The sequence below is a fragment of the Centruroides vittatus genome, unplaced genomic scaffold (genome assembly GCF_030686945.1).
Source record: "Centruroides vittatus isolate TY-2023 unplaced genomic scaffold, ASM3068694v2 contig_689, whole genome shotgun sequence".
Lineage (NCBI taxonomy): Eukaryota > Metazoa > Arthropoda > Arachnida > Scorpiones > Buthidae > Centruroides > Centruroides vittatus.
Genome location: NW_027122434.1, coordinates 413,172 through 424,351, shown reverse-complemented (window position 1 = coordinate 424,351; position 11,180 = coordinate 413,172). Strand labels below are relative to the sequence as shown.

Genomic DNA, 11,180 nt, shown 5'->3' with positions numbered 1-11,180 from the left:
GTATCCGTTTTATTTGTGTTTTAGTAATTATCGAAATGTTATTCTAATTTTGGAAAATAAAATATTTTCAATTTTACTATTGTTGTTTCTTGTTCATACAGATTATAGGTCTTGTCATAGGTCATAAAAGCATTTGGCATCAGTTTCTATATTTATAGGAACATCAAAAACAGTTGTTACAAATTATTCTTTCCGTTTTATTCTTGCGCATTAAGAAAAAAAAGCTTTATTTTTGTCAAATTTTATTACTTTACAAATAATGGAATTTTTCAACGATATTTCGTTTATTTAATATACTGTAAACCTCTAAAAGGAAAGTGGCTCGGGTCTCGCTCGATATCTGAAAGTCCCTGATAGATAATATTTATAAACCAGGATTGATCTACTGAGAGATTGGAAAAATTCGTGTGTGATTGAGTTTCTCTCACCAAGTTTTGCATGAGAAAATGATTGACATATTCTCAAATTAGATTGGATTGGATTGATGGAATAAAGCAACGCAACGCATGGGTAATCTTTCTAGGGGGGGTGTCTTTCGGGAGGACTTTCTATTGAAACCTGGCCTCTATTTAGGAGTTAGACACGCGAAGAAAACCCGGAAAACTACACGTGGCCAGCCGTTGGTCAGGACCGAACCTGCGACCAACTTTCAGTGTTCGATGGTTTTTATCCACTCGGCCACTGATGGGCATAATTACAAACAGAATATATATATATATACTGTATATATGAGAAGCATTAAAAATATATGTAAATTTAACAGTTTATATATATATATACATATTTTAATTTAAATTATATAAAGTACTACATACAGTAAAACGTCTCTTAACTCAAAGCTCCAAGGGGTAGGAGAAAACTTCGAGTTACAGAAAATTCGCGTTAGAGAACAATAAAGTGAAAAATGTCAATTCTGAATAGATTTGTATTTTTACTTCTCTTGCATTACGTACAGAATCTTTGAGAGTTTTGCTTTTGTTTGTTTTAAATAGCCCGTGTAAAGCCTTCCAGAAAAATGTTTAATTAATGTAATGAAATCGAACAGTATTGTATATATTGTATATTTTGTTGAGATAAATCGAGAGATCCTCTCGCATTGGACTGGAAAGATGCCTACAAATGGGTGTTGGAGAGTAGATATAATTAACTGTCTGAAAATTTCGTGGATATTCGATAATTAGAATCACTTTAGATAGACTAAATATTTGAATAAATTATTGAAGTCTTGGGTTAAGCTTTGCTTGATTATATGAAATATTCTAAATAATTCTCGTGTTTGTGTAAACTTCTGTTTTTCAGTATATGCAATATTGAAAAATCACTGTAGTCACATCAATGACAATTTTATTTAAAAAGTTAATTTATTTATTTCCAATGAATAGTGTGAACTTTTATTTAGACGTAACTGAATTATTAGTCTCTTTACATTCATTCCCAATGGTTTGTTTAGACAGTACATGGTTATGGTAAAGATATTTTTAATATTTTTGATTATCATAGATTGATATAAACTGTTTTGATCCTTGTTTATTCCCATTTATTAACAGAAATTCTGTTAAATTAATGAATGCTTCATGAAAATTTTGAAATTTATAACGTTAATAAAACTTCATTCTCAATATGATTACAGTATATTGTATTTTCCTAGATGTTGAAGATTGCTAAAATATTAAAATTTATTGATTATTCAATTTTAAGAAATTCGGAATTCAGTACAATAATTAATTATCTACAAAAAGTTATTGCATAATAAAGTTCATCAATAAAATTTTATACTTATATTAACGAATGGCAAACACATCTCAAGCGAATCAAAATGTTGATACTTTCGATACAACAAAATTGTTATAAAAAGAAAGCTCAAACTCGTTTTTACTGAATATAACTTTTAAAGAAATTTAATGAAAAAATATAAAAGAAAAAAATATATATACTTACACTCTTTTTATTAAATAAAAAGTTATTGTTTTTGGCAAAAACATTGTTATTATTTTGAAAAAATTGGTATGGTGTATTTCGTAGGAATAAATGATAATTTTCTTACAATACTTCTAACGGCTAAGAATTTTATCATAAGCTAAATGATATAAATATGATATAATCCGGTTAATAACTTTCTAATTGAATCGCGTTTGCAACCTCTAGCATTTATTTTTTATCTCATAGAATTAATTTCAATATATTATTTACAAAGAGATTTTAATAACAATAATTATAGATGATTACAAATGTAGGCCTATTTGTATCTTTCCTCTACAGCGATAAGTGAGGACCTTCTGTACAATATTAAAGAAAATAAATTTGATAATAAGTTAATAATGTATTAAAAGTATGCACATATTCAAATGTTTTTTTTATTAAACTATTCAGACCAGTGAAAAAATACATATTTTTCGGAAATATTGTTATATGTCGTTCACTATTTGTTGCCATATAATAAATGACAATTTTATTTCTATGAAGATTCGAAAAGGTTTTTTTATTGCTGATTGAAAATAATCAGCAATAAAAAGAACTCGAGAACAAGATTTCTGATTGTTCTCAATCATAAATCTTGTTTCCGAGTTGTTAATTAAGACAGACCTTTTGTCTATAATAAGTAAGTTTCTTCGCCGTTTTCTATCCATAACTATTCACTGAAATTTAGAAAGAAATGTGTATATTTGAAGATGAATAATTAAAAATTTGAGCATGCTTCTTAACAAGCCCGTGCATTTAAAAAAGATAGCGTTAAAAAAAAAACAATTTTCATGAAGTACTGTGGTTTATTAATTTTTACAATATAGGTAGTATAAACCTGCAGAAATACCCAGAGTTGGTCGGAAAAAAATAAGAACAAACCATAACCATTAAAATCATATTAAAAGGTTTGGTTATTTTATTCCAAACAGTGCTGAATAGGCACTATTCTACTGTATAAAATAGAATGTCTCTGTAATAACTGTTTGATAGATCTGGACATAATTTTTCAGTTACTCTCTGGGATGCTATGAAAAACATAAGCTATTACGAAACCGTAACATCTCTTCCCTCGGACTTCATCCCCTTGACACTTTGTGATAAACATAAATAATTAAAAGTTTGGCTATTTTATGATATTTTTTCAATAGATGCAATTCTACAAATTAAGAATTCATTATTAAATAAACATCGTAAAACATCTTAATTTTATAATTCATAAATTGTATTTATACAGCTGTCTTTAAATATAACAGAAAAGTAATACATCAGAATAACAATTGCATAATACGCAGCGTAAAACGACAATTTTTGTAAACTATTGTAAAGGCATAAAAATATTTTAACTATAGACTACATACGACTATTTTGAATTGAAACGTATCATTAATTGACACAGTGGCTATCAAATTCTAAATAATATAAAGAAAAAACATATTTTTGAGTACGGTATATTAATTACTTGTTTTTTTAAAACTGACTGTATATAATAAACAACGTAAATATCAAAATTATTGGTTGTACAATTAATTTTTCGAAATGTTTTTCAGGATGAAGATTCTTCTGTTTTTGATCAGTGTAATAATTTTCGGAAAAATGAATGCAATTACTTATAATTCATATATTAAGGTTACTTTCTTCTTAGAAAATACTGGTAATAGAATGGTTCAAATATTAGAAATTGCCAATGAAAATTTCACAAGCACTACGGAATTCGATTGCTTTGTCTATGGAGAAAGGTAAGAAAAACAAACCGAATCTTTTTATTTTATTAATTGAAATCGAGTGAAAGTCATTTTTAAAAAATATTCATTTAGAAATGTCATCAATTGGATATTAAAGAAATATCTCCCATATAAAGCCATTATGGTTAATGAAAGTGAAATGAATTATCGTATATATTATTGTAATAATTTTTTACTGACTTCCATTCGAAAAGGAAAATTTCTAAGTCTCTCTCCATTGTTATATAGAGTGAAAAAGTTCAGTCGATTTCAAATATTTCCAGGTAAGAATTATAAAGTGATACCAAGCCTATTTTATTAAATACTGAAAGTTGAATTCCATTTTTTTTTATAAGGCAGCAAATGGTGTGGTCCTGGAACTATTGCGAAAAGTTTTGATGATTTAGGTGAAGAAGAGGAAATGGATAAATGTTGTCGGACTCATCATTTCTGCAAGGATGTTATCCCCGTACTTGGCCAGAGATATGGACTTACAAACACCGACATATTTCCAAAGTAAGAATAAGCATTTAGTAACATACTCAATCCAGCAACGAGTTGCTTAACTTTCCTGGCAACATTGTGTGATCAGATGGTGTCAGACTAAGTGGAATGACACCTGTTATGATATTTTATTTTAAAAGTTTTTATATAAGTATTATTATAAAATGGCAAAAAGCTTAATTTTAAGGCTAGAGATGAGTTTTATAAACAAAAAATTCTAAATGTTAATAACGAGTAAAATGTTCATTAAGTCTGACTTTACTCAAGATATGACACACGACCCTATCTAACTCCCCTTTCCTTCGGCCTTTAATCACCAAAATTTATTAGCATTAATACCCCTAATACATAAAACTTTTTGCAAAATTTCAGAAATTTTTCACAAAAGACATAGGAGTTAATATACTTCAAAGTGGGTGAATGAAAACATGCTCCCCACACACACTAACACCCATACACGCATAAAATTTTTTATTGCATTTATCGATGTTTCTTGGTCCAGAGTCCAAAAATGTAAAAATCTTGGAGGGGTCATTTTTGATCGATCGCCATAGGCCTACTTTCCGTCTGTTACATATAACAGCCAGGAACGTAAAAATATGTTTAGAGTTTTTTAATGTAGAATATTTTGAATGTTCGACATTATATAATCAATAGATATTGAAGTACAGTACGTAATAAATCTTTTTCACTTATTCAGCAAATAATGAAAAGTATAAGGATATTTTGAATAAACAAGAAATTAAATCGAGCAATTGAAATTTTATAGATCTCTAAATAGATCGACTTTCAGAAAAGCTTCTAATTGCTAAGGCTTTGAATATTTGATATAAAGTATTACAGTCAGTCTCATCTATCCACTTTCATTTCAAACAACATATGAGTTAACCTTGTTTAAAATGATTATATCTTTTAAGTAAAAATTAAAGGAAATTTTATCGATATGTAAATTAGAAACAATTAGTAGTATAGTTTCAACTTTACAGATTCGATTCTGGAATCGATTTTGATCAATTTTTCCACCGATTCTTCATGTGAGTTGATTCTTTTATACAGATTCTTTATTGAAATCGATACCTTTGATCTGATATTCGTACATATAGTGTACATCAAGACATTTATTTATAACGGAATTTATTAAGATAATAACAACATAGTACTGGCAGGTACTTTTTAACGTGTAGCCTATGTTCATTGATTCCCAATATCGAATTCTTGCTATTGCTCAATATCAGATATTCGATTTTAGGCTACTTTACTCTATTTTTGTCCAAAGTTGAATTATCTCTTTTTGTTTTTAATCAAAGTTATTTTACCCTTTCAGTTTAATTATATCTTCATGGCTCCATGGCTTTGGACACCGTGTTTTTCTTTGGTTACTAAAATCAATGAAAAACAATATTTTGCTGTAAAAATAAGGAAATAGGTTTTCTGAAAGCTATGAAAATATTCGGTGTCCCTAAAAATATAATACATTAATGTAAAGAACTCAAAACACACAGGTGAAATGTTACAACATAAATTTGGTGGAAAGCCTATCTAATTCTAAAATTAAAGATGAACTTGTAAAATTTTGTTTAGAAATGATAAGTAAACAAGCATTATGGCTTTCAACCAACTGATATTAGAGTCAACATTTCAACTGGCCTTGTAATGTAAAATATTCCACACGTTTTCAAGCAAAGACCAAGTGTAAAAAATGGCCCTCAGGTTTGTCAAGAAGAAATCCGCAACTGTCATTCCAGACACTCGAAGTCACCATAGTTATGCGAGCAAAGGGTTTTACCAGAAAAATTTTTTAAATGAAGTTTTGATTCTGATCTAAAAAAATCAGAATTTGCAAAAAGTGGGGCATGAACCTGTGCATAACGCATATTATCGGATATCAAATATTCAAATATACTGAGTATCTACAAATTATGAAACCCAATCTCCAGAGTTTTAACCGCTGAACCAGAAAAAAATCGAAACACAAGGCTTTCTGATTTTGAAAATACAACTCAAACAGTTTTATTGACAACACTAATGAACTGTCGAGGGCTACCATTTAGGAAATTACATAATAAATCAAAATGGCGAATGTTGATGAAAAAGTAATGTGTATATTGTGATTTTTCAGAACATCAGTTTGTTTCTGTTCCTTCTGATTTCGAGGTTATAACTCAGGAAAATCGGTTCCATAATTTGTTTCCACACAGTATACTGTATAGAAAAATTTTAATAGAATTTTATTATTGTTTTGATTAATTTACTTTGAGAATTTTTATTATATCAATTTCAAATGTTTCAGACTGAGCTGTGATTGTGAAGAAAAGTTTTTTAAATGTCTTCACAAAGCAAATACGGTAGCTTCAAATAAAATGGGAGAAACCTATTTCAATCAGGAAAAATCGCAATGTTTCATGAAGGATTATCCGATTGTTAAATGCTTGATAAGAAAAGCGTGAGTAAATTTAAATCAAAGCTTATTTTAATTTATATTTGAAATAATAATTTTTATTTTCAGGATATCTCAATATGAATCTATATGTGTGAAATACGAATTAGATGCAACAAAGTCAGAAATTTATCAGTTATTTGATACACCATTCTATAAAGTGCCGCATTTTCATCGAGAGTAAACATTCAATCTATGTATATTGCATATTTAACTTATTAAGGAAGCATTAAAACAAATCTAGCTGACTTTAAAAGATTTATTTTTAATAACACTTCATAAAAGCTGTATTATTATTTTAATAATAATCTTCATTATCTTATATGCATGGATTATTCCACTCAGGGCCGGATTATCGAATAGGCAAAGTAGGCAAATGTCTAGGGCCCGTAAGTCGGAGGGGCCCGGCTTCAGTGCAGAAGATTTCTCTGTTTGAAAATGAGTTAAATTTAAGAAATTCGATAGGACAGAAAATGCTGTACTTAACAATTCTTTTCTTACTAAGCTCCTCTCCACTAGCCATTGCCTAAAAAAAAAAAAAAAGGTCAACAGCCTCCCGTGGGTCAGAAGTAACGCCACGGGATCTCGCGCCATCTAGATATATTCCTAGGTCCGCGTCTCGTGGTAGTACCGATGTATGGATGGTTATGATTTATTTTCTAAATCTACACCTATACGTCGCGACATCGCATATTCGATATAGCGTTCAAGTCGAGTGCGAAGATATTACAATTCAATAGTGTTTTATAAAAGAGTTAAAAAGGGTGACACTACAGTGTGACTTGGGGTGACACCACGATATCCGCACCGGGTGTCACCGATGCTAGCTACGCTAATGTCACATTATATAAGATTTGTTTAGAAGCAACTTATTTAAATGGGGCCCCAATTTAAATTTTGTCTAGGGCCCGCTAGAGGCTTAATCCGGCGCTGATTCCACTATTAACTTTTTCAACATATCACGACTCGTGTCATGTGCACGACACATGACACGAGTCGTGATATAAATTTAAAACACAGCATTCTACATAGGATTGTCAAATCTCTAATAAAGATACGCAAGAAATGAAATTAATGGGCTTACATTCATGTCAGATAAAAATTCAAGAAATTTGATATTAAAATTAATAAATTTCAGCCTTCTAATTTTATTATTATAAAATTATTGAATGTATGTATATATGTTATCTAATACAGTATTTTAATTCGTACATAATGATCCTTCTAGCATATAATATAGAACTTCTAAATGGAATTCATATATCAAGTGACAAGAAGATGAATGAAATGTTAGTTCTTAGGAGGTTGAGAACTGCTGGGTTATGGTGTTCTGTTCTATCTGTTTTATGGTGTTCATTTCCTATCGTAATTTTAACAAGTTTGGTATTTACAATAATAACGTATTTTCAATTTACCTGTAGATTTTTCATGTATAATTAACAAATGAAAACAGAACCGTTGTTCTCTGGTAAAATAACTTTCTCTAAGATTAATCTAAACGCAATAATGATAATTTATCGTTATTAGATACGTTATAGTATATTAACTATGCTAAAAATCGAAAATAAAAATTAAATGTTAAATCTTTATTCTCAAAAAACAGTTTCAAAAAATACTTTCATTTGTTCCAAATTAACACTTCTCTCTGAAGTTTCATTTTCATTTACATTTCTGAAATGATGAAATATTGCAGAAGTCTTAAATTTTAACTTATCGTTAATTTTCTTAATATCGTCTGCAGATAACATTCCTTCTTTAAACTCTAATGACAGGCATTTTAGATTCGGAAGATTATCGATGATCATATGCACTACGTCTTTGTTGATATTCTTACAATTGCTAATGTGAAGTCTCTTAACAGAATTTAGAAAAGGAATGCTTTCAAAAATAACGTTCTCTGTGAAACACGACGATGATGATAACGACAAATAATTCAATTTAGGACAATTCATAAATAATAAAAGCAAGCAATCATCCCACGGATTTCCACGAAGATTATACAGATTAAGAAACGTCAAGGAACCGAAGAGTGAATTCAATTCTGTAAATTCTTTTTTATTGAAATGGAGATGCCTTATCGAATAAAGACTAAGAAACTGGAGATTACTACAGTGGAGGCCAATAAGAAATAAGTTAACATATTCAAAGTTATTTAACTTCAGTTCCGTCAGTTTTTTGCCTGATACAGATAGAAATTGAATAACTCCTTCGAATGTGAGTTTTTTCCCTCCTTTTTCTACACTTAATGATAATCTTTGCAAGTAATTAAATTTCGGAACGTTTATCAAATCTGAATCGATCAGTTGAGATTTATAAGAGAAAAGCGATTTTAAACGCCAGGTACGACTTAATATATCTTCTAAATCTAAAGAATTTGTTACTGGCATTAGATACAAATTTTGGAGATTCAATTGTCGATCGAAATGACAACACATGAACTCATATATTGCCAGCATTAATATATTAGTGTCTACGTATACTTCCCAAAGATAATGATAACTCAGCATATAGAATAAACCTCTTGCAGTGATTTCTGTGTTATACGCATTCAGTACTTTCAAGTTTTTGCATTTAGTTTGTTTTTTATCCGATTCACAACAAAGATAATATAAACCATTGTCTGTAACTGCACAATCAGATAAATTGAGGCTTTCTAACAGCGAACAAGTTACTCCAATCGTTTCTAATATTGAATCAGTTGTTGTTGTATGGCACAAATTCAAAACTATTACATTTGGAAGATGTTTTACTAAGATGTTTATATTGTCTAAAGATAATCTTGAAAATGCTAAATTCATGCTTGTAATTCCCTGACAAGAAAAAAAAGCTTATTAATTAATTAAAAATGAATGAATTACAGTGAGATTAGGTCTAAATAAATCATTATGTCTAATCTATTTGAAAACTAATGGAAGTTATTAATTGTAATTTTATGCCAATTACATAAATACATAATACATAAAAAGTAGCCTAATTGCGTGCATTCCAAAAAATTTTATTACTGATTTTCAATTGTGTAGTAAAATAATTCCAATTTATTTATTTTTAAAATATTTATATTCGGTTTGATTATTTAACTGAACAAGTTTTCTCGTAAAAGTGCAAAATTTCTGAAACTAATGAATTAAATATAAAATTACCTCACAAATTTCATTGATTCCTTGTAATGGAATATTGTGTTGATAAGAAAATAGATCCACTATTTTCGTTCCAGTTCTAAAAAAATAACAAATAATCTCAGGTTGTACATCCGGTGCCATATACCTCAATAAAGATTCGCATACAGTTGGAGCTACATTCGTTTGCAGATATTATTATTATTATTATATTATAGCAAAAACGTTAATCATAAGAAATAAACTTACGAAATCCTGCAAATAAAGCTTTCAAATTCACATTTTTCGATTCATATATTGTTAATATTTGAAATAAATTCTCTCGAATATAACCAAGACATTTCCAATAAAGATTCTCTATAGAAGCCATGATTCCTTGCAGAAATATAATTGTTACTCAGGTATTTCATTGTTAATATATATTATTATTTTCTTTATTTTTCACGAAACTATAAAAATTTTATAATTGATATCTATAAATATATATGTTTTTAACGTATTATTCTGTTTTATTATAAAAATTATCCGAAAAATAAAAGTAGAATGACTAAGATCGCTTATCAATGTTTGGAGAATTTGGCGACTTAATTATTATAATTGTAAAGTAGAAACTGTAAAAACTTAGTACTTTATATTAAGTTTTATTTATTAAGTTCAACTTCTTTCAATTAAATAATTGAATTGTGCTTAACATCAAGTACTTGGAAGTAATTAACTATGTTTGGATATTGGTTTCCATTCTTATATTACTAATAAATCTACAAACATTTCAAAACTTTTCGTTTGAATTATATATTTTTTGAATGACAAATCAGCCTACAGTTTTGAGGTTCCCAGAATCAAATCCGGCCCTATATAAATAATGGCCCTATTTATTGTAACATCGTCACAATGCTCTCAATTTTAGTCGCGTCTTGCCCCTGTAGATCATACTTTTCCTGTTAACAATGGTGTCATCTATCTAACGTTCAGGAGAACATTTTTGAATTGAATAACGTGACTTCTGGTTTAAACCAGACGTTCGTATATAGATAAGGCAGAGGCTCCTCAGCCTTCCATATCTGATCTCGACTTTCATCTATCTTATTCCGTTTTCGAGATTAAGGAAGGACAGAGACAGACAGACGCCAGTGGGAATTCATAGGTCAGCAATTTTTAAAAATTGCAGCTAAATTATGTGCATAAAGTAATCATGTTCTAACTAAGTAAAACATCTGAACATCTGTCTATTTTGTCATTGAAAATGAAAATGTAAACTGAAAGCCCCTTTTCGGTAGTTTTCTATAGATTTTGTTTTTACTTCTTATATTTAGAGTTGTCAGAAACAATATTATTTCGTCCCAAAATGAACAAAAACGTCGCATTTCCTGGAATTTGTCCAGTAATAAAATTGCAAAAATTCGGCTGCTGTTTGATTTTTGTTAATTAATAACTATTTTG

At 29.0% G+C, this 11,180-nt stretch overlaps 2 protein-coding genes across 2 annotated transcripts; one reads left to right on the top strand and one right to left on the bottom strand.

Annotated features, from left to right (window-relative positions):
* Positions 1-3,555: 3,555 nt before the first annotated feature.
* On the top strand, positions 3,556-6,872 carry LOC136980289 (phospholipase A2-like). The gene is made up of 5 exons (XM_067276378.1): positions 3,556-3,698; positions 3,777-3,967; positions 4,040-4,199; positions 6,478-6,630; positions 6,694-6,872. The coding sequence occupies exons 1-5, from the start codon at positions 3,556-3,558 to the stop codon at positions 6,806-6,808; spliced, it is 762 nt and encodes a 253-aa protein (XP_067132479.1). The 3' UTR covers positions 6,809-6,872.
* Positions 6,873-8,216: 1,344 nt separating this feature from the next.
* LOC136980288 (uncharacterized) lies at positions 8,217-10,142 on the bottom strand. The gene is made up of 3 exons (XM_067276377.1): positions 9,990-10,142; positions 9,765-9,916; positions 8,217-9,434 (listed from the first exon to the last, which is right to left on the bottom strand). Exons 1-3 carry the CDS (start codon positions 10,108-10,110, stop codon positions 8,217-8,219), a joined length of 1,491 nt encoding a protein of 496 aa, XP_067132478.1. The 5' UTR covers positions 10,111-10,142.
* Positions 10,143-11,180: the final 1,038 nt, after the last annotated feature.

Bases quoted from the DNA above. Each gene is read 5' to 3' on its own strand.
- LOC136980289 (XM_067276378.1), top strand. From the start codon at position 3,556: ATGAATGCAATTACTTATAATTCATATATTAAGGTTACTTTCTTCTTA. The intron at 3,699-3,776 runs GTAAGAAAAACA...ATATTCATTTAG, and splicing joins TGCTTTGTCTATGGAGAAAG to AAATGTCATCAATTGGATAT. The intron at 4,200-6,477 runs GTAAGAATAAGC...CAAATGTTTCAG, and splicing joins AACACCGACATATTTCCAAA to ACTGAGCTGTGATTGTGAAG.
- LOC136980288 (XM_067276377.1), bottom strand. From the start codon at position 10,110: ATGGCTTCTATAGAGAATCTTTATTGGAAATGTCTTGGTTATATTCGA. The intron at 9,917-9,989 runs GTAAGTTTATTT...AAACGAATGTAG, and splicing joins AGCTTTATTTGCAGGATTTC to CTCCAACTGTATGCGAATCT. The intron at 9,435-9,764 runs GTAATTTTATAT...TTTTCTTGTCAG, and splicing joins GAATCAATGAAATTTGTGAG to GGAATTACAAGCATGAATTT.